The sequence below is a fragment of the Aethalodelphis obliquidens genome, unplaced genomic scaffold, assembly GCF_003676395.1.
Source record: "Aethalodelphis obliquidens isolate GAN/ISIS:26980383/991018 unplaced genomic scaffold, ASM367639v1 scaffold41, whole genome shotgun sequence".
Lineage (NCBI taxonomy): Eukaryota > Metazoa > Chordata > Mammalia > Artiodactyla > Delphinidae > Aethalodelphis > Aethalodelphis obliquidens.
This window is the reverse complement of record NW_020837985.1, coordinates 14,856,378-14,879,422: the sequence shown is the minus strand read 5'-3', so window position 1 is coordinate 14,879,422 and position 23,045 is coordinate 14,856,378. Positions and strand designations below refer to the sequence as shown.

The window sequence follows — 23,045 nt, the reverse complement described above, 5'->3', positions numbered from 1 at the left end:
GCATACACCACATCCACATTCACCCCCAAGAACTATGAGGAACATATATTTGGATGAGTTTGTAACTCTTGACCTTACAACATAAACAAGTTCTTTGTGGCGTTGGCACGTGCTTGGTGGGGGAGGGATGGTCCTCACCCTGTGCTCCAGAGACCTGGGCTGTCCCCAGGCTGGGAACAGGGGAGGCAAGGCCACCCACACCTTGCAGGTAGGACCCCAGTTCCTTCAAGGAGGAAACGGATCTTGAGTTAAGTTTAAGGGTCATCAAGTAAGTGTGCCAGCCTGAAAGGTGGAGATCAATGCCTGTGTGGAAAATGCAGCAGTTTGAGGAGAAACAGTTAATAAAACCGAAAAGGACTTATCCTTGTCTGGAAAAGCAGAAGGTGTAGCCAGTATTCAGACGAGCTCACAGAGGACAGAATGTGACGTGCAGGCCCCTCTACCCCATCCTGCTAGGGGCCAGGCCATCAGGCCGGTAGAGGATGGTGGTGGCAGATCTGAAAGACGTGGCTGTCACCATGTCACCACAACACCACGTGGTCACCTCCATGGCCTTTCTGATGGCTCACCTCCAGGCTCTGTGGGGTGGATGGAGCTGGGGGCTGGGGGGTGGACAGGAGTCTGGATGGCTCCCGTCACTGCCAACCTTCGCTCCTCTGGTCGGATGAGGAGGATGTCTTTTGGCTGCTTCTGTGGCCCCCTAATAAAGGCAGCAGTCGTGAGAATACAGCCTGCACAGGATACTAACACCGCATAACACCTTGGGATGCTATGTGTAAAGGCACGTGCCAAATGTCACCTGAGTCACCGAGCAACTCAGCTGCTAACTTAGTTCTTCCAGGAGAACACGGCATCCCGGGGTGTTTCAGCTCTTATTTTCAGATTACCAGCAGTTCGCTTTTGATGGGTAATCCCATGAGATATCCAAAGTGTACATTTACTGTTTCAATGACAGATGAAGGAGACAAACAAACAAACAGGTGGCACGTTCCCAGTGCACATCTGTTCCTAATATTTTTTTCTGACGGTCCCTGATGGTGGCAATGGAACTGTCTACTGGAGCGGTGGACGGGGGTGGGATTCACAGAGAACATGGCAAGTACAGGGGTCGCTGGTTGAGCTACAGCCCTCGTGCATGAACCTGAGGGCGACCACACAGGTGAGTGTCCTCACTCACGTAGCTTCAGAGGTAAGTGGCCTGGTTGGGAGGTAGGATTGTGTTGTAACTCCCTGGAAAGCACTTTTGAATGTCCTAGGAACTGTTTTTTAGAGTTTTAAGCCTGGGACCTGACTTCTCCAGGCAGTAAAGAGACATTTCTTGCAAGGTACATTGGCATTAATCTAATAATTCTGTCCTAGGGTGTGTGTGTCTGTTTGGGGGGTGTGGTTCAAAACACACGAGAGTGTTTTGGTTTGTTTTTTTTTTAGTATTATTAACCTGTTTGTTTTGAGATAATTGTAGATTCATATGCAGTTAAGTAAGAAATAAAATGGAGGGATCCCAGGTACCCTTTATCCAGTCTCCCCAATGGCAATATATTGGAAAACTACCATACAATATCACAACCAGGATATTAACATTGGTAAGGTCGGGACTTCCCTGGTGGTGCAGTGGTTAAGAATCCGCCTGCCAATGCAAGGGACACGGGTTCGACCCCTGGTCCGGGAAGATCCCACATGCCGCGGAGCAGCTAAGCCCGTGTGCCACAAATACCGAGCCTGCGCTCTAGAGCCCGTGAGCCACAACTACTGAGCCCACGTGCTGCAACTACTGAAGCCCGCGCGCCTAGAGCCCATGCTCTGCAACGCGAAGCCACCGCAATGAGAAGCCCATGCACCACAACGAAGAGTAGCCCCTGCTTGCCGCAAGTAGAGAAAGCCCGCGCACAGCAACGAAGACCCAGTGCAGCCCCAAATCAATCAATCAATCAATAAAAATTGAAAAAAAAAACCAACAACATTGATAAGGTCAAGATACAGAACTTTTCTACCACCAGGAGGGCCCTTCGTGGCATCTTTTCATAGCCCACCGTCTTCCCTCCCATCCACCCCCTTTCAGCCTCTGGCAACCGCTAATCTGTTCTTCACTTCTATTACTTTGTCATTTCAGGGGTGGTATATAAATGCAATCACACAATATGTAACCTTTAGGAATTGGCTGCTTCTCCCTCTGCACAATCCTTGAGATTCATCCAAGTGGTTGCGTATCTCAATAGTTTGCTCCTTTTTACTACTGAGGAGTATTCCACGGTGTGGACCAACCCCCGTTGGTTTAACCGTTCACCCACTGAAGGACATTTGGGTTGTTTCCAGTTTGGGGTTATACAAATAAAGCTGCTATAAATATTCATGTACAGATTTATGTGTAAACACGAGTCGTCACTTCTCTGGGAGAGATGCCCAGGAGTACGATTGCTGGGTCATGTGGTAGCTATATGTTTGGTGTTTTGAGAAACTCCCAAACTGTTTTCCCTAAAGGCTGTACCATTGGACGTGCCCACCAGCAAAGCAAGAGTGATCTAGTTCCTCCACATTCTCCTTAGCTTTGTTGCTGCCACTGTTTTTTATTTGAGCCATTCTTATAGGTGTGTGTTGTTATCTTATTGTGGTTTGAATTTGCGTTTCTCTAACGATCGGTGATGTTGAACATCTTTTCATGTGCCTGTTTGCCATCGGCCTCTTCTCTATAGTGAAACGTCTCTCCGTGTCTATTGCCCATGTTCTGAACAGATTTTTTGCTCTTTTACAGTTGAATTTTGAGAGTTCTTTTTATATTCTAGATACTAGTCCTTTGTCAGATATGCGGTATGCAAATATTTTCTCCTACTCTATAGCTTGTCTTTTTATGCATTTCACGGAGGCTTTCCCAGAGCAAAAGCTTTAATTTTGATGAAGTCCAGGGTATCCACTTTTATTTTTATGGATTGTCCCTTAGAACTGTTTGCCTAGTAGCCCTAGAACCCAGAGATTTTCTCCTATTATTATTATTATTATTATTTTGTGTTACGCGGGCCTCTCACTGTTGTGGCCTCTCCCGTTGCGGAGCACAGGCTCCGGACGCGCAGGCTCAGGGGCCATGGCTCACGGGCCCAGCCGCTCCGCGGCATGTGGGATCTTCCCGGACCGGGGCACGAACCCGCGTCCCCTGCATCGGCAGGTGGACTCTCAACCACTGAGCCACCAGGGAAGCCCATCTCCTATTATTTTTAAAGTTTTACAGCTTTATGTTTACATTTAAATCCTTCATACATTTTGAGTTAATTTTTCAGTGTCAGTGGCATATTGGCTATTCTTTCCTTATTATACGGAGGAAGGAACACACCCTAGAGTAAACTATGTCTCCTGGACATACGTTAGATGCCCCCTCCCCTGCACTTCCCTGTTCCAGTGGATGACAGCCTCTGTGCACAGTGGTGTCAACACCTCCAGGGTGGTGCAAGGAGGTGGCCCTGGTTGCTTGCATCTTCAGGATTCTCCACTTAGCCTCTGTTGGGTGCACAAATGACAAAGTTATTTATGTATTCAAACTAAGTGGTTTGCATTTATGTTGGGTTCAGTGTGAAGAAGTTGCTTAGGAGTGTCGTTTGTTCCTGATATGAGAGAACGTATCAGGAACATATGGGCTTTTGTCAACTCACAACCATGCTCTTGAGTTTTTAATTCAGGAAAACAGCCAATATTTTTATTCAGAGAATCTTAGAGCTGGAAGGCATCATAGAAGAGCTCTACCGCAGTGTTTCCCAAAGTGTGCTCCACGGAACCTGGAACCTGGAGATACCCTGTGATAAAAGGGTTCTGTGGTCAAGTGGGCTGGGACACAACCAGTCTGTTTCCCTCCTTCCTCTTTGTAGAATCACAACTCTTTTTTTTTTTTTTTTTTAAAGTTTTTGGCTGCCCACGCAGGTATGGAACCTGAGCCCCCTGCAGTGGAAGCACAGAGTCCTAACCACGGGACCACCAGGGAAGTCACTAGCATCATAACTGTTAATACTGTGTTAAAGGTTCTGAGAAGGTCTGCAGCCAAAAACTGTTCACTGTCGTTTAACTCAATGCTTCCCAGCTTATTTGACCTCCTAACCCCTCGTTTATCACATGCAGAACATGTTTTTGGAAACTTTTATTTCAGTGCCCACATTTTAGTCTTGAAGAGACAAAGGGCCCCCAACATTGAGCGCTTTGTGGGCCCGATGACCACAGCAGCGAGCTGTGTGTTTTCCCGAGTGTCCTTTGCCTTTCCTGCAGGGTTACTGCTCTGGATCCGGTGCGCCCGACATGCAAACCTGTGGGGTCCCTGGCTGTGCTTACAGCCCTGCGGGCTTAGCAGAGCAGAGGGACCTGTATGGGATCCAAATACAGAGCAATGAATTGTATCCGAGAGAAAGACTGGGCCCCAGAAGACCCAGCAGTCCTCCGCATGTGGTCAACACCCAAGTGTTGGATGAAGGCCTGGAGAAGCAGAGCAGTGAAGGGCTGGAGAAGGTTCTAGAGGCATTTCCCAGAGAACTGAGTGGACTGGATTAAGTGGGTTAAGTGAACTCACTCCTTGGGGAAGAGGCACAGGGCAGAGGGGCCTGGGCTTTTCTTCGGTGGATGGTGAATGTGGGCAGTGCTTGGGACACCGGTGAAAGAGCGGGTTGGGAGGAGGGGAGAGGAGACGTACGTGGCTTGACGTGGAGGGCCTGGAGCTCGTGGGGGACAAGGCGGGGCGCGCAGAAAGGGGGCGGGATTCCTCGACACTAGCGGTGGAGGGTGATGCCTGGGAGACGCGGGCGAAGGAGGATCCCTGGTGAGGGAGGGCGGGGAGGCGGGGCTTAGGCTAGAGCTGTCTCTGCAGAGAAGCAACGCAAGGAAGCGCTGTGTAGACTGTATCTGGCCAGACTTGCAAAGGAGCCCTTGCAACAAAGTTACCCAACGCGAGCATCAAAGAAGCAGAAGGCGAGCTGAAGGGAGGCGGCAATTAGAGCGCCTTCAGGGCGCTCTCTGAGGCTCGAGATTACAGGAGCACGCAGCAGAGCCGTGAGGCCTCCGAGTGATTCAGTGATTTGGGGCGGAAAATAGCGCGGTGGCTGTGTGAGGGAGGGGGCCGGGCGGACGCAGAGCAGCCCTCGGGCGTGGAGGGTCCTAAACAGAGGGATACCATTTATGATTATGATTTTAAAATGTCTTTATGGTGAAATGTAGCAAAGGTAAAGAAAAGTATATTTTTAAAAAATGTGCAGCTTAAGAGACTTGCAGAAGGAACAGCTCTGTCATGGGAAGGAGGCTCGTGCCCCAAAACCCCAGGCCTCTCCGTGGTCACACAGCACCCCTATACCCAGCAGTACCCACCCACCATTCTGACTGTTAGGTAGCCACCTTTTTTCCTCTTCAGCTTTTTACTACTAAATGATGTCTCCCTAAAAAATGTAGTTCAGTTTTGCCTGTTTTAGAAATTTTATACATGGACTCATGCAGTATGGCTTCCGGCTTCTTTCACTCAACCTTGTAGAGATTCCACGTTGTTGTACTTTGATGAAGGGTGTTCCTTTTCATCGCTAGATTCCACTTTATGGGTATATGTGGCTCTCACCACCTATTCTAAGACTGATGGACATCTGGGTGGTACCCAGTCCCACCCTGGTGTGCCTTCTTCCCGGACTTCCTGGGTTCCTAAACACACATTACGGCTGAGTAGCCGCCTAGGATCAAGTGCGGATTTGTGTTCCCACAGCATGAGTGTAAGGTGGAGAGGTGGTCCAGCCCCCGGTGAGGGTGGAGGTGGGGGGCAGAGAATTGGAGAGGGATGGATGGGCGTCTCTGAGGCTGATGCCATGAGACCAACTCCTGTTCATATCAGTGACTTGGTGAAGATCGAAGTCCTTTTAAGCTTCTCTCTGGAGGACAGGCTGGTTCTCCTGCATTTATTTAAGAATGTCCTTGAGGACTGCAGAGACTAGAAATAAACCTATTGGATGCTTGCAAGCAAGACTCCCGTTCATCCTCCTACCATCCTAGGCCGGAGGAACACAGAGTTACTCGCACCCAGTGTGCAGATAAATACCTGCTTATAGGATGAAGGAATGAGCAGGCAAATATGTTTAAAAGACAATGAGCAATTTTGGATTGTATTTCACCTTCTGGTTGCTAATCGCCCACCAATTAGGGGAGAAAGGAGTTGGCCTCTGGCTCGCCTCCCTGGAAAAGGCTCCAGAAAACAGCTGGATCCCAGGGGACTTGATCCATGGAGGAGGATTTGGGCTGGAGGGAGACGTTTCCGCACAAGTGGGGCAAATACCGAGAGTCACGGAGGAGCATGAGGGGGTTGGATAAGGACCCAACGTCAAGAAACTGGGGAGGCCCCGAGGACTGGAATGGGGCGTGTTATTTTGATCTGATCACTGACAGCAGCTAAAATTGACCAAAAACTAAAGTTCTTTAGGTGGATTATCTGGGTTCTCGGCCGGGAGGTGGCGGTGTGGTAGTGAGCGAGGACCGGGGCGCGTTCAAGTTCAAGCTCCGGGTCGGGAGGAACCTTCGCGACATTCCTGTTTCGTTAATAACTTAAAAAAGCCTGGCGGAGATGCCGGGGCGCCAGGACGCGACACGACCACGTCAACACGGTGCCCAAGTTCACCCGGTCCGGCGGGGGCTAAGGGTGGGGAAGGGTCCGGCCCTCGAGCAGCCAGAACGGGCTCGGCGGCGGGGAAACAAGGGGTGTGTTTTCTTTTCTTTCTTCCCGGCCTCCGGTGGCAGCGCCGCGCGGCCCGCTCCGCCCAGTCGGAGGAGACGTCGCTCTTCTGAGTGGCTGCGAGGGCCGCCCCCAAGGCCCCCCCAACCCCGCGCCCGCACCCGCGCCCCGATCCCCTGCCCGCCCCCCCCCCCCCCCCGCCGCCGCCGCCGCCGCCGCCGCCGCCGCCGCCGCCGCGCGGACCCGCCCCGCCTCCCCTCCCCCGGCCCCTCCCTCCTCCCCCGGCCCCTCCCTCCTCCCCCGCCCTCCTCCCGGCCTCCCTCCCCCCTCCCCCGCCCGCTCTCCCTCGCCCCTCCCCCGCCCGCCCGCCCGCCCGCCCGCCGCCTCCGCCCGCCGCCCCGGCCGCGTCGGGTAAACCTGTTTGGCGGCCGCGCCGGGGCGGATCGTGCGGCCGGCGGCTCCCTCGCGGCTCGCGGCGTCGGGGCCCGTGGCGCGCGCGCGGCCGCCCCTCGGCCCCGGAGCCCCTCGGCGGCACCACCATGTACTCGGGAGCCGGCCCCGGTGAGTCCTCGCGCTCGGGGCGCCGGCCCGGCCGCTCGCGCGCTCCTCCCCGCGGCGCCGGCGGCGGTTGGCGGGCTGGGCGCGAGCGCGGCGCGGGCAGCGGGCGGGCGCCGGGGGATCGGGGCTGGCGGGCCGGGAGGCCGGGGATCGGGGCCGCCGGCCGTTTCCTCGGCCCCGCGGCGGACACGCAGCCCTGGCCTCCTCGGGCCCGAGTCGTCGGGGCGCCCCGCGCGGCCTGGGCCCTCCCCGCGCTGCGTTCCCGCCGCGGTCCGGTGGGCTGGGACCGGGCCGGAGCGGGAACTGGGCCGGGCGGCCCGCGTGTAGGCCCGAGGCCCGGGCGCCCGCCTGGCCCGGCCTCCTGCGCCAGGCGCCTGGGCCCTTGCGCCGCGCGGGGCTGGCGGGGCCGACGGGGCTGGCGGGGCCGGGGGCCGAGGCCCGGGTCGGGCTCTAAGCGCCAGAGGGCGTTGAGGCCCGGGCCGGGGGCGCCGAGCTCGGGGCGCGGGCGGCACGGGGAGGAGCGCTGCTGCTCGGCGCAGATCGAGCCGCGGCGAGCCTGGAGCGCTCTCAGTTTCGTTTTTCTTTTTGCCAGTACTTCTGCGGCCCCTTCTCTGAAGGAAAGTCTGGAAATGCTGAATTTTGGCCAATTCGTGCTGGTAGTTAGGGCCGTAGACTGAGAGGGATAGGAAGCGGCACCCTAAAACTGCGTGCGTCTCATTTTCATTCCAGACACACCGGCTCCTTATTCAAGTACTAATTTGCCTTTTGCAGTTTACTAGAGGAAGGTAAGGAGATGTGCTGATTTCCTTAGCATCCCTTCTTACTAGTCAGCCTCTCTTTCTTTAGAAAAGTTCTAAAAGACTTAAAGCAGTAACACGTTTTTTTTTTTAACTTTTTTTTTTTTGATGTAGAGTGGAAGGGCGTTTAACTTGCTGGGCCAAGAAAATGGTGAAGTGTTGTGAAGCTCTCTCCGTTTCCCGCCAGGCACGTGGCTCCTAAATTTCCCGCTGGCCCTGCCACTTGGACAGGGCATTTCCCGTCCCCTTTGTCCACCAGGTTCCAGCGGGCTGCAGGCCCTGCCGGCTCGGCATACTGTTGCCTTCTCCCAGGGGCCCTAAGCCCTCCCTGGCCTCCTGCTGATGGGGCCCTGGCCCGACCTGTTCCGGGCTCTCCTGATCCATTTGGGTCCCTTAACGTTTTCCCCCACTGCTGTGTCTGTTCACAAACAGCTCTCTGCCTTGTGAATACTTTTTTTTGATGTCACTTAGTTAGAAAGGTTCTCCAAGGCTGAGCCTGACCAACTTTTAAATCCTTACGGGCCCTCAGCAGTTTGATGGAAGAATGGTTTTAGGCGGAATGGTTTTAACCGTAATCTGGAAGGTGACTAAGCCCCGGTGGGGAAGGGCCGGGGGCTCTGTAGTCAGGGTCCTGGGAGCAGACTTGGCTCCGGGAAGCCCCGGATGGGCAGCGCCCACCCGTGACATGGCAGGGTCGGCCCTCACCTCCGTGAGTGAGAATCTCCCCGCTGATCCCTGTAGAGGAGCCCAGCAAGTGTTAGCCACTACACTCTACATTTTTTTCACATTTTCAGTTTAAAAGTTGAAGGCCCAGAAAAAGCGAAGAACCTTGAGGAAGGTCAAACCTTTGTGTTGTGTCTGACGTTAACTAATCCATCGGACAGCTTGCTAAGTTGGTGGTGGTCATTTTGAAGATGGACAACAGAGGCTCAGAGAGGTTAAGAGCCTTGCGAAGGTCATATGGCCAGCGAGCATTAGGACGATCTGTCTGATCTCCGCTGACTCTCCATACATTCTCCTTAAAGAAGTGGCTCTCAGTGCTTTTGACCTTGACCCCCAATAAGAAACACCTGTTACATGTAGACTGGCCCCATGTCCTCGCGTGTTCGGGTGTAATTGAAACTCGAGCTCAGGAAGCACAGCTAACCCATGCTGTGTGCTCTGCACTGGGATATTTTCTGGTCTATTTCATTTTCAAAAAAGCTTTAGTTCTCTGGATCTCCAGGCTCATTTCAGGTCCTTAACGGCTCTTGGAAAAATCATGCTCTGATGTGGGCCTCTGCATTGTGGCCTGGTGGGGAGAGGGCCCCTTGTTCTCGGTTCACAGATAAACCTGCCCTGAAATCGGACAGCTTTGGTTGAAAAAATAAATGGGTAGTTCTTAACCAATGGCAGGATGGGAATGAAACCAAATTTCAGGCTATGCACGCGTGCTGTCATTATAAGGCTGTGGTGCTGTTTAATTTTATTCTACACACTAAGGTTTTTAATTTTTAAGAGGAATTTTTGGAGTAGAGTCTCTTCAATGAAACTCTTTTTAATGTATTTCCTAATTTAGAATAATAAAAAGACATTTGATCTGGATTGTAGAAAAAATTACAAATAGTTTTGCTACTTCCATTTTAATACAATTATTAAGTGACTTACTAAGTAAGTTAATATAAAAAATAGAGTCCACAGTCAGCCTGCGTTATGCCCGTTCCAAATGCTATTACATATGTGACTTGGTATGTGGACTCTAGAGTTAGGTATGTTGCTATTTCTTAGGTTTTTTTTAACTGTTCCAAAGAGTTAGTGGTTTAGAATGGGTGGACTCCCCAGTGACCCTGAACCTTCACAGATGATCAGTCAATTTTTTTTTGTAACCACTTAAAGACCTTAAATGGAGTCTCAATGTCGCATGCTCCAAGGGGGTTGTTTCTGTCGGTTTCACGTGCTCAGACTCCTGTGGGTTCCATTCCTCACAGCTTTGCTACAAAGTAACTTCAGCGACATCTAAGGATTACAACTCTGAGAATGACCAACTTTCACTGTGGTTTCTAGTGTCAGTTAACTCCTCCTGCACCCCGCTTCTTCTCCCTCAGTTATCTCAGTGAAGATATGGCCGCTCTTCCAGTAACGGTGCGCTGTTGCCAAGCAGCAGCCGGCCCTTTGCCCGGGTGAAGCTGTGTCAGGCCGGGGGGCGTGGCCGGGCAGTCTGCTGCCCTCTTTTGTGAACACTCAGAATGTATCGCTTGACCTTTAAGATAGTTTCTATTGTGAATTAATTTAAAGTACACGTGTAGACTGAGTGGTATAATACGGCTCCCATTTCTCCATCACCAGCCTCAACAACTATCAAGATTTTCCACATTTGCTTCAAATCTGCCCCTTTCTCCTTCTTCGCGGAAATACTCTTGAGTGAGTTCCAGATCTGTCGTTTCACCCTGAATACTTAAGTACCATGTCTGAAGGATGGGGACATTTACAACTCAGTGCCATTGTCACACTTAACAGTCCGTAATCAATTTTTCTCATCGCAGAAGTGTGTTTACTTCCCGGTTGTTTTGGATCCTGAATTTTATTAAAAGTTCACACACGGATTTGGTTTTATGCTTTTGAGGCTCTTTAATCTCGACTCTACAGCTAGCCCCCCACCCCCACCCCGTAAGACAATGAGGTCCTTAAGATCTCTTCTTCAGGGGATGCATATCTTTCCCCCCAGTTTTCTTTAATTGTTCAGGTCCCTGTGTTTCTATGGGGAAGGCTGATGAGATCCAGTTGCTCGTAAGTTTAATTCAGACGCACTTATCTTCAGCGATGTTTTGGGACAGGTAGCTTTGCATCTTTAACTTTCAGTGCAGTGGAATCCACTTTTTACGTGGGGCTCTGTCAGCAGAAGGACCACGGTGTGACGTGGAAAACGAGCCTGGTGCTCGTGCCTCTCGTGCAGCTTCTCTCCTCATCCGACTCGGTGGACCCCTCCTTCCCCAGTGTGTGGTAGGGAGACGGCTCTCAGCGCCCTTCTGTTTGCTCCCAGTCATTTCTCTCGACTTTGTGACTCACCCCCAGCTTAGCCGCCTCTGTCGATGGCCCGCTGCCAGCGCCCTTGCCTCCCAGGCCGGGGTTTGGTGCTGGGGTTACAGGCCTGTCCTTTTTCACTCTAGGCAGTGAAAAGGTCATTAAGTATTTACGATTCTAATTTTTTGTCTGCATTTTTTTCCCTCAAAATATAAAACCCTGAAACGTCCTCGCTCTTTGTGACCAGGCAGCTGTGCCCTCCTGATTTATCTTTGGACAGAGCTGTACCCTTGGCGACGCTACAGTTTATCCTCTAAACTGGGAACTTGTGTAAGTGAAACAGGGCACTCTTAATAACTTCCCTGGGACGACAGGTGTGCACGGACGGTGGCCAATCAGGGTGGATGTCTCCCTAACAACATTCCTTGAATCTTAGCCTCGTAGACAGGCTCAGAAACAAAGGGCTTCAGCATTGCTCACTTGTCTGACACCTCAGTGCTTCCCACTTACTACTAAAATCCTCATACAACCTGAAGGTCACAGACGCCATCTCAGAGGGCTGCTGCTTTGTGCCGCCGGGGTGCGCTGCATCCCCCTCCTGTGGTTCACTGCAGGTGGAGGAGACGGCCCAGCCCTGCCTGCTGAGAACTTGAAACCCCACCTTTCTCGCCTTTCTCTCACTTTTCTCAAGGTCATGGCTCGAGCAGTGGACAGGCAGGGAGCCTGGTCATGGGCTCCAGCCCTGTCCCCGTCCTGGGCCTCAGGTTCCTTGTCTGGGCCCGGCTGCCTTAGGTTTCCACGTCTTCGTCCTGTGGTGCATTTGTTCCTCTGTGGACCTCTGATGTGACTGGAGCTGAGGAAGGAGCTAGTGGGCCCTGGGAACAGAGGGTGTGAAGGCCCAGCGGCCGGTGGGCAGGTGGCAGGGGAGGTGGCACGTCCCCCCAGGAAAGGCGCCATCTGCTTTGGTGGCGTGTGGAGTGTCATGTGATCGCACGGGTCCCGGGAAGGTAATTCCAGCAGCCCTGCAGGCGGGAGAGGCGGCCCTGGCAGAGCAGCGTGGGGGCAGGTGTGACCGAAGGGTGGGCAGTCAGGGCCTAAGACAGTGACCCCGTCTGGGTGGGATGGCCGTGGGTACAGAGGTGGGTACCCCGTCAGTATGAGCAGCCAGCGGCCGGCACTCTGGCCCTGGCCAGGCTTTGCATCTCGGTGTCTGCACTTACCAGGTAGACTCCACTTAGCGGCGGCATCCAGTAGTATCTGGACTCCAGACCACGCCTCACCAGCTCCGTGACTTTGGCGGTTGTATATCTTTTCTAAGCCTCGGCCTTTGCACTTCAAAAATGGGGGGCGGGGGAGGGGACGGCACCAACCTCAGGGTTGTTGTGAGCATGAAATGAGATGTGCTGGACCTTCGTCTCGGCCGAGGGTGGGCGCGAGTCTGCACAGTGGTCTGGTCCTGCCTCCTCGTGGGGAGAATTAGGGGCCTGCCCAGAGCAAGAGCCCACGAGGGGGGAGTGGGGAGCTGGCCGCGTCCTCGCCTTCCTGACCCCACTTGTTGAATGTTTGAACAAGGAGGTGCCGTCGCATCTAGCTTTGTTACCACAGAAGGACCAGCAGGCTCCAGGGAGGGGAATCGTGCTTGGCACGTGGACACGTGGAGTTTGAGGTTCTGGAAGGCTGAGGCGTGCGCTGGAGGTGGAGGACAGGGTCTTGGGCTCAGGGGGACATGGGTTCACGGGCCTGCCCACAGCTGGGGCCCTGGGAGAATGCAGCCTGGCGCCCACCCCCGCAGCTGGTCGCAGAATCACCTGAAGCCTTTTCCACATCTCTGCCCCTGAAGACCCAGGAAATTACATTTTGCAAATGTCCCAGGTGCTTGCTTTTTAGGAGGAGCTTGAGACCCATTGGTGTTGGGAGAGAGGGCGGGGGGAGGAAGCAGAAAAGAGCGAGTGCAGCCCCAGGGAGCAGCTTATGCTGGAAACACACCTTGGAGGGCAGCCCCCGAGAGAGTGGGGCCGCCGGTGGAGGGGGAGGGGTTCTGGGTGGGAGTGTGGGTGTTCTGAAGAGGCCCTTGCGATGCACTGTAAGAAGTTAACTTTAGTTTACCTCTGGTTCCCTTCCTGAGCGAGCTTAGAGGTCTGATTGAATGAAGACCACTCCTTTTCAGTGGCTGTAGTTACGGTTCCATGTTGCTTTGAATACAACTTGTCTGCAGCTTCACTTAGAATTGGGTCAGAAGGGGACTCCTGGGGACTTAAGTGAATTCTCAGTGAAAATTGTTCTGCATCCGTCTTTAAGAACCCACAGCACCAAACGAACAGAGCTGTAGCCGGGCTGACGCCAGCCAGCTCATCACCTGAGTCTGTCTCGTTGCGGCTGAAGCCCATCTTGACGCTCCCTACTGCTTCCTGGGCAGTCACTCGAGGGGCACTATTTTTGTGGTTTTCCACGTTATTTCTGGGTGTCTCAGCTCTGAGCTGTAGTACTTAGAGAGTTGCACATAAAAGGTCAAAATGCCGAGGTTCGTAGGTCTGAGTCATTTGAGATGTTTCGTCAGCTTTGACTCCAAGTTAAATAATACAGCCATTGAGAGTAGATTCTTACGACGCCACATGGATGCCGGTGGAGGAGCTTGAACCCGGCGGGCCCGTTCTCGTGGCCCAGGGGTCGGTGGGTGTGCGTTGTGCCGTTCGTGTGTGAACCTGGAGAGTGGGAGGCCCCTGTGCTGGGCACTTGCTCACCAGTTTCTCAAACCCCTGCTTTAACCGAGCTCATGCAAGACGCGACCGTGGCAGGGTGTTTGGCGTGACTGGGGTGCTCTGTAGCTGGTGCTGCCTCTGAGTCTCAGGGACCGTGACCGAGGCTCCTGTCCCAGCGGCACTTGTGTTCTCAGAGTCCTTGCCGCTACTCTTGTGGAGCATGGTCCCATCCATGCGGCGGGCTGAGCAGAGCGAGAGAAAACCGAGGACTTCTCCTGGCCTTACGGGTAGCAGGAGGTGGCATCATTTGTTTTTTGTAGGAACAAAGGAACTAACAGAGAAGTACAAGTGAAAAGTGGAGAGAAGGCAAAGGAAGATGCAGAGCGATAAAAAGGATAACATTGGACAAAAACTGGGGTGTCAGAGAGTCTGGAGCTCGCAGGAGCTAGGTGTCGCGGTGACTTGCCAGCAGACCTCCTCTCACTGTGGTGCAAACCCAGACCACGGGCTCCAGGTGAGGCCGACCTCACTTGGATCCTGGCTGTGTGGCTGGGCATTCACTCAGCCTCTCTGAACCTCAGGCTCCTTCTCGTACAGAGAATGAACACCTGACGGCGGAGGTGCTCTGATCAGATGATAGAACGCGGGCAGATTGCTGTCGCTTCCCTCTGTGCGTGGCCCCAGGAAGTGCCTATGAGTTATCGTGTCCCTCGGTCACTTTATCTTCGCTGTTTACTCCACGCACAGTGGCTTCTCTCCGTCAGATGAGCGCCCCCCTCCTTGACCTCCTGGCTGACCCCTGGCTCTTCACTGTAAGCCGTGAGGGATAGAATACATTTCACAGACCACACCCCTGATAAATACCATTTACCAGGTGCTTTGTATCCACGGCTGCCCTGTACGGCTCAGTACCAGGGAAGTGAAAGGTTGGCCTTGATGCTCGGAGCTCACGTTCCTGGCAGAGGCGTTCAGAACAGACCCAGCTGTGCTGTGCAGTGGGGACCCACCTTGGGTGTCACGTGGTGGGAGTGGTGCCGGGGGAGCACCAGATTCTGTCTCCAGGTGATGAGCTGGCACAGCTGGGTGAACCAGGAGACACTTTTCTACCTGCGATTCTACAGGTGCCTGCGGGCGGGGGACATCGCCGGGGACCTTTTGTTCCCGCTGTGGGCTGCTGTTTTAACAAGTGTGCGGTGTGTTCAGTGTGAACACACGTGCCTCACCACAAGAACATCATGTTAGACTTGGAGGGCGTCTCAGTGCCAAGACTGGGAATTACAACTTAACCTTGAGCTGGAGGCATGGAAAGCTTTTGGGGGTGAACAGTCAGAGCATATGCGAGGGGAGATGGAGAATCGAAACAAGTCGTGTACAAGTCACGTGGTTGTAAAGTGCGCCTGGGCACCTGTGATGGAGAAGCCAGGTGAGCGGGATCGCGGCCCTGCCGCGTGGTGGTCAGTGCAGGCGCATTGAGAAGGCACCTTGGAGCAACTTGGACCAGAAGAAGGGGAGGGAGGGAGGTCTTGCTGAGCTTGGAGCCTTTGGCGGGACTCTGAGCCCAGGAGGGGCTTGGCAGAGGAGGGCGTCAGCCGGCAGAGTTTTTACGGCGGAGGGAAGAGCCTGTGTCCTGCCCCCGCCGGTCCCCACAGACAGCCGTGTTTCATTGGGAGCCCCAGGCACAGCCCTGCCCCTCGCGCTTGTCTTTTTTTACGTTTGGCCGCACTGCGCGGCATGAGGAATCTTTTCCCCAACCAGGGGTCGGACCTGCGCCCCTGCCGTGGAAGCGCGGAGTCTTAGCTGCTGGACCGCCAGGGCAGTCCCTGCAGCTCGTCTTTTTTTTTTTTTTTTTAATATTAACTTACTTATTTTGGCTGCGTCAGGCCTTAGTCGAGGCACATGGGATCTTCGGCACGCGGGATCTTTAGTTGCGACATGCGAACTCTTAGTTGCGGCGTTCATGCGGGATCTAGTTCCCCGACCAGGGATCGAACCTGGGCCCCCTGCGTGGGAGCTTGGGGTCTTACCCACTGGACCACCAGGGAAGTCCCCCCTGCTCCTTGTCTTGATGCAGACCCCAGTCATCTCATTTAATTTACAGTGTGTCTGAAGATACCTCTGTGAGAGAAGGATGTCTCTTTTCCTCCCCCTCCCCCCTCACATAGTTACCAGTGTCCTGGACCACACAGTTAGTCCAGATCTGCTCAGTTTCTCACGTGTCATGGACTGTTAACAACTCATTGAGTCGGGATCCAGGTAAGGCCCACATTGTGATTGGCTGATGTGAGTCTTCAGTATCGTCTTAAAATAAGAGCTTTATTGAGATGTAGCTCACGTACCACACAATTCACCATTTAAAGCGTCAAGCTCCGCGTGCTTTAGTGCCTTCACAGACTTGTGCAGCCATCCCCACAACCTAATTTGGGACATTTTTGTCCCCTCCCCCCAAAGAAAGGCTGTACCCCTTAGCTGTGACTCTTCATCCCTGCCCCCCCCACCAGACCTAAACAACCACTCTTTTTTTTTCTAGCATCTTTATTGGAGTATAATTGCTTTACAATGGTGTGTTAGTTTCTGCTTTATAACAAAGTGAATCAGCTATACATATGTCCCCATCTCTCCTCCCGCTTGCGTCTCCCTCCCACCCTCCCTATCCCACCCCTCTAGGTGGTCACAGAGCACCGGGCTGGTCTCCCCTAAACAACCACTCTCTTAGTCTCTAGTTTTCACCGTCTTCTTTCCCACTGCTAACTGTTGGTGGGTTGAAGAAGCTGGCTTGTGTGTGCTGTCTCGTTTCCCCACCAGCTAGATTTCACTGATTGCATCTTCTTGGTGTAATTCAGCATGTTTGTCTGTCCTGTGTGGATTTCCTGCAAATTAGTGGTCAGACCCAAAGGCTTGATCTGATGCAGGTTCTACTTTTCTGGGCTTTGTTGCTTTTTTTTGGTGTGAATACTAGTTGCTGTCGAGCGGTAATCATTAGGTTCCACTAATTCATTAGGGTTTGTACAGCGCTGATGCTCTGTATCCACAAGAAAAACTTCCCCTGGGCAGCTGTTGGGTCTGGATCTGTCGTGAAGGCAGAGGAATGTCGGTGAACAGCAAGAAGGCAGGACCACCTGTTGAGAAGAGAGGCCGGTCCGGGTAGGCAGGCGCTGAGCGTGATGTCGGGGGTTTGGAGGTGATGCTGTGGGTACCCGGAAGGTGAGCTGAGGGTGGGGCTTTTTTCTCTTCTGCAGGTAACGGGGACCCTCTGAGTATTTGGCAGGTGTGTGACAGGCCGGGGTGGTCTGGCCGGTGACAGGAGTCTTCACCTATGTGTGGTGGGGACGTGGTAGGGTTCCCTGTTGGTGTCAGTGCTGAGGGGAGGAGAGTGGAGAGAGCAGGGAGGACTGTGTCTGGGGCGGGAGGTGAAAACCACTCCCCCCAGCTGACCTGCTGGCGTCAGCGAGGCGGACCCCAGGTGGGGAAGGAGCTGCAGGGGTAAGCTTTCTTTTGTAGATATGCTAAATTTCAGGCGATCCTAAGAAATCCGGGGGGAAAAAATCCATGGCATTCACTTTGCATCTTTATAGCACCCAGTGCATTTTGCCTGGTGGGGGCCTGTTTCCTTCATTCTGTTGTAAACCCCATTTGCTCGCCGCCCAGGACCATCTTGGTTATCTTTTGTCTTTCCAGTGTCTACCGTAGTGTTTGCTTTTTACTCGATAAATCCTTATTACGTTCAATTCTTTATTGTTTAAAAGCTAAATCAATTGAGTTGAAACTTGTGTGCGCGTCTGGAAAGCCCTGCCCCCAGCCCGGCGTGGCGCCTCTTCTCGCTTGGCCCTCCCTTACCCCTGGCGCCCTGTGGTTCTCTCCAGCTCCGCCTGGAGTCCAGGGTGCTGACTGTCGGGCAGTGTGGAGGGAAGTGGACCACGAGGCCACTTGCCAACTGACCTACTTAGATAGGTAGTGGATGTCCGTGGGAAGGTAAACGCGTGACCTCTCAAAGGGCCTGCAGTGAAGTCTTCCGCAGCACCCTGCAACCTCTCCACCGCCCTCCTGTGAGTGAATTGGCCCTCAGTGTGGGTAGGTTCAGCGCGGGCAACCCTGAGCCGCACTGCTGCTCTGGCCGTTAGGGGCCAGCTGCCTCCCTCTTGGCTTCCTTAGACCTTGTCCAAAGCTGTGCCCCCAGGAGGCAGGCCTGGAAGGAGGCTCCAGCTAGAAGCTGCCTGGGCACGCGGAGTGGGGAGCCCGAGAGCACCTGCGCCTGTTTGTAGCCAGTGTCTTCACCTGTAAAGTGGGGATAGGTGCCTCCCTTCCTGTGAGGATAAAGCACATTAATGCACGCAAGTGCACAGGGCAGGGCTGGGCAGGTGTGGTGCTGCGATGGGACTCGGGACCGAGCTGAGAGTTGTGGCCTCACCAGGTGCTGGGGTCCTGTGATACAGGGCTGGCGAGCCACTTTCTCTCAATGATGGCATTCTAGGGGTGAGTTAAGGGAAAAATGCATGTCTTGGGTGAAAATTCTCTGAAAAATAAATGCTGTGGGCTTCCCTGGTGGTGCAGTGGTTAGACTCCACCTGCCAATGCAGGAGACATGGGTTCGATCCCTGGTCTGAGAAGATCCCACATGCCGTGCGGCAGCTAAGCCCGTGCGCCACAACTACTGAGCCCTCATGCCACAACTACCGAAGCCCGCGCGCCTAGAGCCCGTGCTCCATAACAAGAGAAGCCACCGCAATGAGAAGCCCGCGCACCGCAACAAAGAGTAGCCCCTGCTCGCCGCAACTAGAGAAAGCCTGGGCGCAGCAACAAAGACCCAACGCAGCCAAAAGTAAATAAGTAAAATAAATACATTTAAATAAATAAATAAATAAATAAATGCTGTGACGTAAATAGAAAAGATGGTGAGAAATTTGGTTATAAAACTGTAGGAACTCTGGGTGGTAATTTTTTTTTCTTTTGTCTTTAGAAGAGAAACAAAGAACTAGGTTGACTTTTTGAGGGATTTGGATCTCATTCCACCAGGGAAGCATCTCACCGGAGATGGTGGGCGTCCTGGGTGCCTGGAGCATCGTGTTGAGAAAAAGGCTGAGCCCCAGTCTGGGCTTATCGGAGGAGGGGGAGGGCGCCCAGATGGGTTTATCAGTGTCTGCCACGGGGGCAGCGGGCGCGGGTGGTGCCCTTCTGGCTGGCCGGCGAGTTGCCATCCCAGCACAACGTACTTTAAGGATGAGACACACCCTACTAAGCTATCCGATGGTACCTGGTGTCGTTCCCACAAACATCTATTTGAAGAGCGGTTTATATTTTATTTTTGCATGTTTTTATCAAAATAGGTGTTTTTAAGTCCGTGTCGTAGAATGATGGTTGTTAAAGAATCTTGCAGAGTCATCTTTCAGGTAGGGCATGCTCAGGCTGCTGCTGTGAGGTGGGGTTTTATTCCCCTGGTTCAGGTCCCTGGCCTCCTTTGAGGCAAACCTACAGCGCTTTCCCCTGCTTCTGTTACTTGTGTGGTCTATTCCAAGTGTGTCTGCACGTCAACAAAGGGAGAGAAAAAAGATCGGTGTTTCAGAGAGGCGGTGTTTTCAAAATGTCACAGCCTCTTTTTTCTTTTTTAATTGAGACGAAATTCACATAACATAAACCATTTTAAAGTGAACAATTCAGTGGCATTTAGTACATTCAGCATCAGGCGACCATCACCTCTATCTAGTGCCAAAACATTTTCATCACCCCAAAAGAAAATCCTGTACCCATTAAGGAGTCACTCCCCGTTCCCCACTCCCTCCCTCCCTCCCTGGCAGCCACCAGTCTGCATTCTGTCTGTGGATTGGCTTCATCTGGATATTTCATGTAAATAGAATCATAAAATATATGACCTTTTACGTCTGGCTTTTTTCACTGAGCATAATGTTTTCAAGATTTGTGTCCTAGTGTGTGTCAGCACTTCATTTTTCTTTATGGTTGAATAACCCATTATGTGGCTATATCGCAGTTTGTTTATCCATTCATTCTGTTGTTGATGGGCATTTGAGTGGTTTCTACCTTTTGGCTGTTGTGAATAGCGCTGCTGTGGACATTCGTATACACCGTGTTCGTATATGGTATGTGGCATATGTCTTCATTTCTCTTGGGCACATACCTAGGAGTGGAATTGCTGGGTTTTACTCTGTCACTTTGTGAAGAGCTGCTGAACTGTTTCCATGGTGGCTGCACCACTTTACGTTTCTACCAGCAGCGGCTTGTCTCTCCACGCCCTCACCCACACTGATTATTGTCATCACAGCCTTTTAGAAAGTGAAGTTCTTAATGTAATATATCATATCTGGCATATTCTGTTACCAAAGTGGAAAAAGATATTAGATTTAAGCGTGTTTTGCCAAGATCTACCTAATAGCTATAAGGCATATCCATTTCTTTGTACTAGAGTTTAGAGTATGTTTGGAACCTGGACAATTAGATAAACACAGTAAAGCTAAACAGACTTTAACAGGGTGGGAAAGAATAGGAGAGTCCAATACCCAGATCAGGCCTGTGTGTCTAATGTCAAAAATGCTCACTCTGGGGCTTCCCTGGTGGTGCAGTGGTTGAGAGTCCGCCTGCCGATGCAGGAGACACGGGTTCGTGTCCCGGTCTGGGAAGATCCCACATGCCACGGAGCGGCTGGGCCCGTGAGCCGTGGCCGCTGAGCCTGCGCGTCCGGAGCCTGTGCTCCGCAACGGGAGAGGCCGCAGCAGTGAGAGGCCCGCGTACCGCCAAAAAAAATGCTCACTCTGAGTAAATACTGAGGGCCCACTGTGTGCTAGGCGTCTGCTCAGTGCTCGGGGAACGATGATGGGTGCAGACCCAGGTCGCTCCTGCCCCCTGAGCTCACTGACCGAGTCGTGAACACGGACGTGCAATGCATGGTCACCACAAATCCATGCGAGATGGCGGGTGTTTTAGTGCAGGCGGGAGGGGGCAAATTCCAGAGCGAATGTGGAATGTGGCGGCAGGGACCCTGTCCTGTTGGGGGCCTGGGATCGGGCTGCACCTGGGATGGGGCTGCATGGGCCCGGGGGCAGAGGCCTCCCTGAGCACAGCGCTTTTAATCCGGTACCCTGGGGAGCAGGTGTGAGAGATGCACGCGTGCCTCATATGTTTCTGAGGAGCCCCTGGCTGCCGGGTGGAGAAGAGATGGGAAGCGGCTTGGAAATGTGCAGAAGTGTCCCGCTGGAGAGGTCCTGCCGGCGGAGGATGGGGCAGGTGTGGTCTAGGGAGAGCAGAGGGTCCGGAAGGTGTCTTATTTATTAGGGGCTTGGATGGGTGGTGATGCAGCGTACTAGTAGAAGTGGGCAGATTTAAGTTGAGTTTTGCAGACTTTGAAAAAAATTTTAAGGGACTTTTTAGTGAAGAAAATCTCAAATGCACATGAAAGCAGAGGGAGCAGTACAGGGAGCCCACGTGCGGCCGTCACTCCGCGCGGCCGTCACTCCGCCCGGCCGTTCCGGGCGCCTCGCTCACCTGTCTCTCCTGCTCCCCCACCCTCCGGTACTTGAAGTATCGTGTCATTGCACTCGTAAGGATTCATTTATTTTGAAATAATTTTAGACTTAGAGGAAAGTAGCCAAAAGAGTACTACAAGCGTTCCCGTACCAGCTCCCCTCAGTGTTATCATCTTATATAATTAGAGGACGGTTACGCAAACCAGGAGGTTGACATTGGCTTAGTACTGTTACATCACCTAAAGATCTTACGCAGATTTGGCTGTTAGTCTGACTAATGTCTGTCTCCCGGACACCCCCTGTCCAGTTCTGGGCCTCTGTCCAGCCTCGGGGGCCTACCGTGCACGTCCCCTCACTTTCTCCAGTCTGTGACACTTCCTCGTTCTTTCCTTGTCTTTTGTGACCTGGACGTGGAGCTCTTTCAGGCTGGTACTTCCACCTTTTCAACACACCCCACCATTTTCTAATTATTTCCCTTCTGGACCTACAGGATACTGCAGTCTCTTCTTGTATTTTTCCTGCCCCAATTCATTGCGTCGAGGAGCCCTGGTTCTTTTTCTTGGAGAAATGGTGTGAGAAGCTGAGACCTGCTTGCTGAGTGTGCTCCTAGCCCCCTGGGGTGCCCTCGCTTCTGGTTCTCTCAGCGTACACAAGATAATACATGTATTTGTACTCACGTGCGTGTACATACACATCTGTATTTATCTCTCTGTGTATGTATTAGAAGCCATGAGTTCACACTTGCATTTCTGATTCCAATCCAATATCACATGGTTTATTCTTGCTTTCTTCTTTCCTTATTTATAACTTCTTCATCAGGTAGTGAGAAGTCTGGGTCTCATTATCCACAATGGATTTGCTTATTTGTTCAGACCTAGCATACACAGAAAGTAGTTTTAGAATGACTACCCGGCCCCTGGGAGAAACAAGCCTGCTCACTGGAGAACTGATCTGTGCATGGCCCCCAGCATTTGGCCATGGAGTACTCAGTCAGGATGTTAGCTTCCGAAGTTCCTCCCTCGCTTCTCGTCCACCGCCTTGGGTGGGGTTAGCACGCAGTCTTAGGGCGCCTGCTCTGCTCTGTCCTCCCTTCTCTAACAGTTACTGAGAGAGCTGTGCAGCATATGCTACATTGCATTAGTGGGTTTTTTAATTTTTTATTTATTTATTTTTTTTGCAGTACGCGGGCCTCTCACTGCTGTGGCCTCTGCCGTTGCGGAGCACAGGCTCCAGACGCGCAGGCTCAGCGGCCATGGCTCACGGGCCCAGCCGCTCCGCGGCATGTGGGATCTTCCCGGACCGGGTCACGAACCCGCGTCCCCTGCATCGGCAGGTGGACTCTCAACCACTGCGCCACCAGGGAAGCCCTATGTTGTTTCTTTTCACCAATATCTTGAGCATTTCTGAGTGCTATTTATTTGTTGGGGGGGTATGTTTACAACAGTGTTTAAAGTAAATAATGATGGCAGCACGCTTGTGTCAGGTGGTGGTCTCCCACGGGACACAGTTAATGAGCACGGGCAGCTGTGGCCTGATTCCTGGTTAGGTGCCACCCAGCTGTGTGACAGTTCTCATGCCCGTCATACCAAACGGGCATGAGACCGAGGTGCGAGACAGAGAGGACGATGACGTGCCAGTAATTCCCTCAGAGAGTCATTGTGAAGGTTCGGTGGCTTAACTGGCTCGAGCACCCCTGTAGCTGCTGGTTTCACTATCATCCTTACGTGTACTCAGAGCTCACACTCTTCCTTCAGAGCACTTTTTTACTGTCCCCAGTAAAGTGTTGAGGGATGGCTTGGTGTCCTCTCACTGACCGTAAGCTGCCAGAGGGCAGGACCACATCTCGTGACCGCAT

General features: G+C 52.8%; 1 protein-coding gene across 1 annotated transcript in view; it reads left to right on the top strand.

Moving 5' to 3' along the window:
• Positions 1–7,075: 7,075 nt before the first annotated feature.
• AGO2 (argonaute RISC catalytic component 2) overlaps positions 7,076–23,045 on the top strand; it is a 107,736-nt gene continuing 91,766 nt past the window's right edge. Inside the window, exon 1 of the mRNA XM_027077968.1 lies at positions 7,076–7,228. Coding sequence (XP_026933769.1) covers positions 7,207–7,228 — 22 coding nt within the window. The 5' untranslated portion in view covers positions 7,076–7,206. The remainder of the gene's footprint in view (positions 7,229–23,045) is intronic.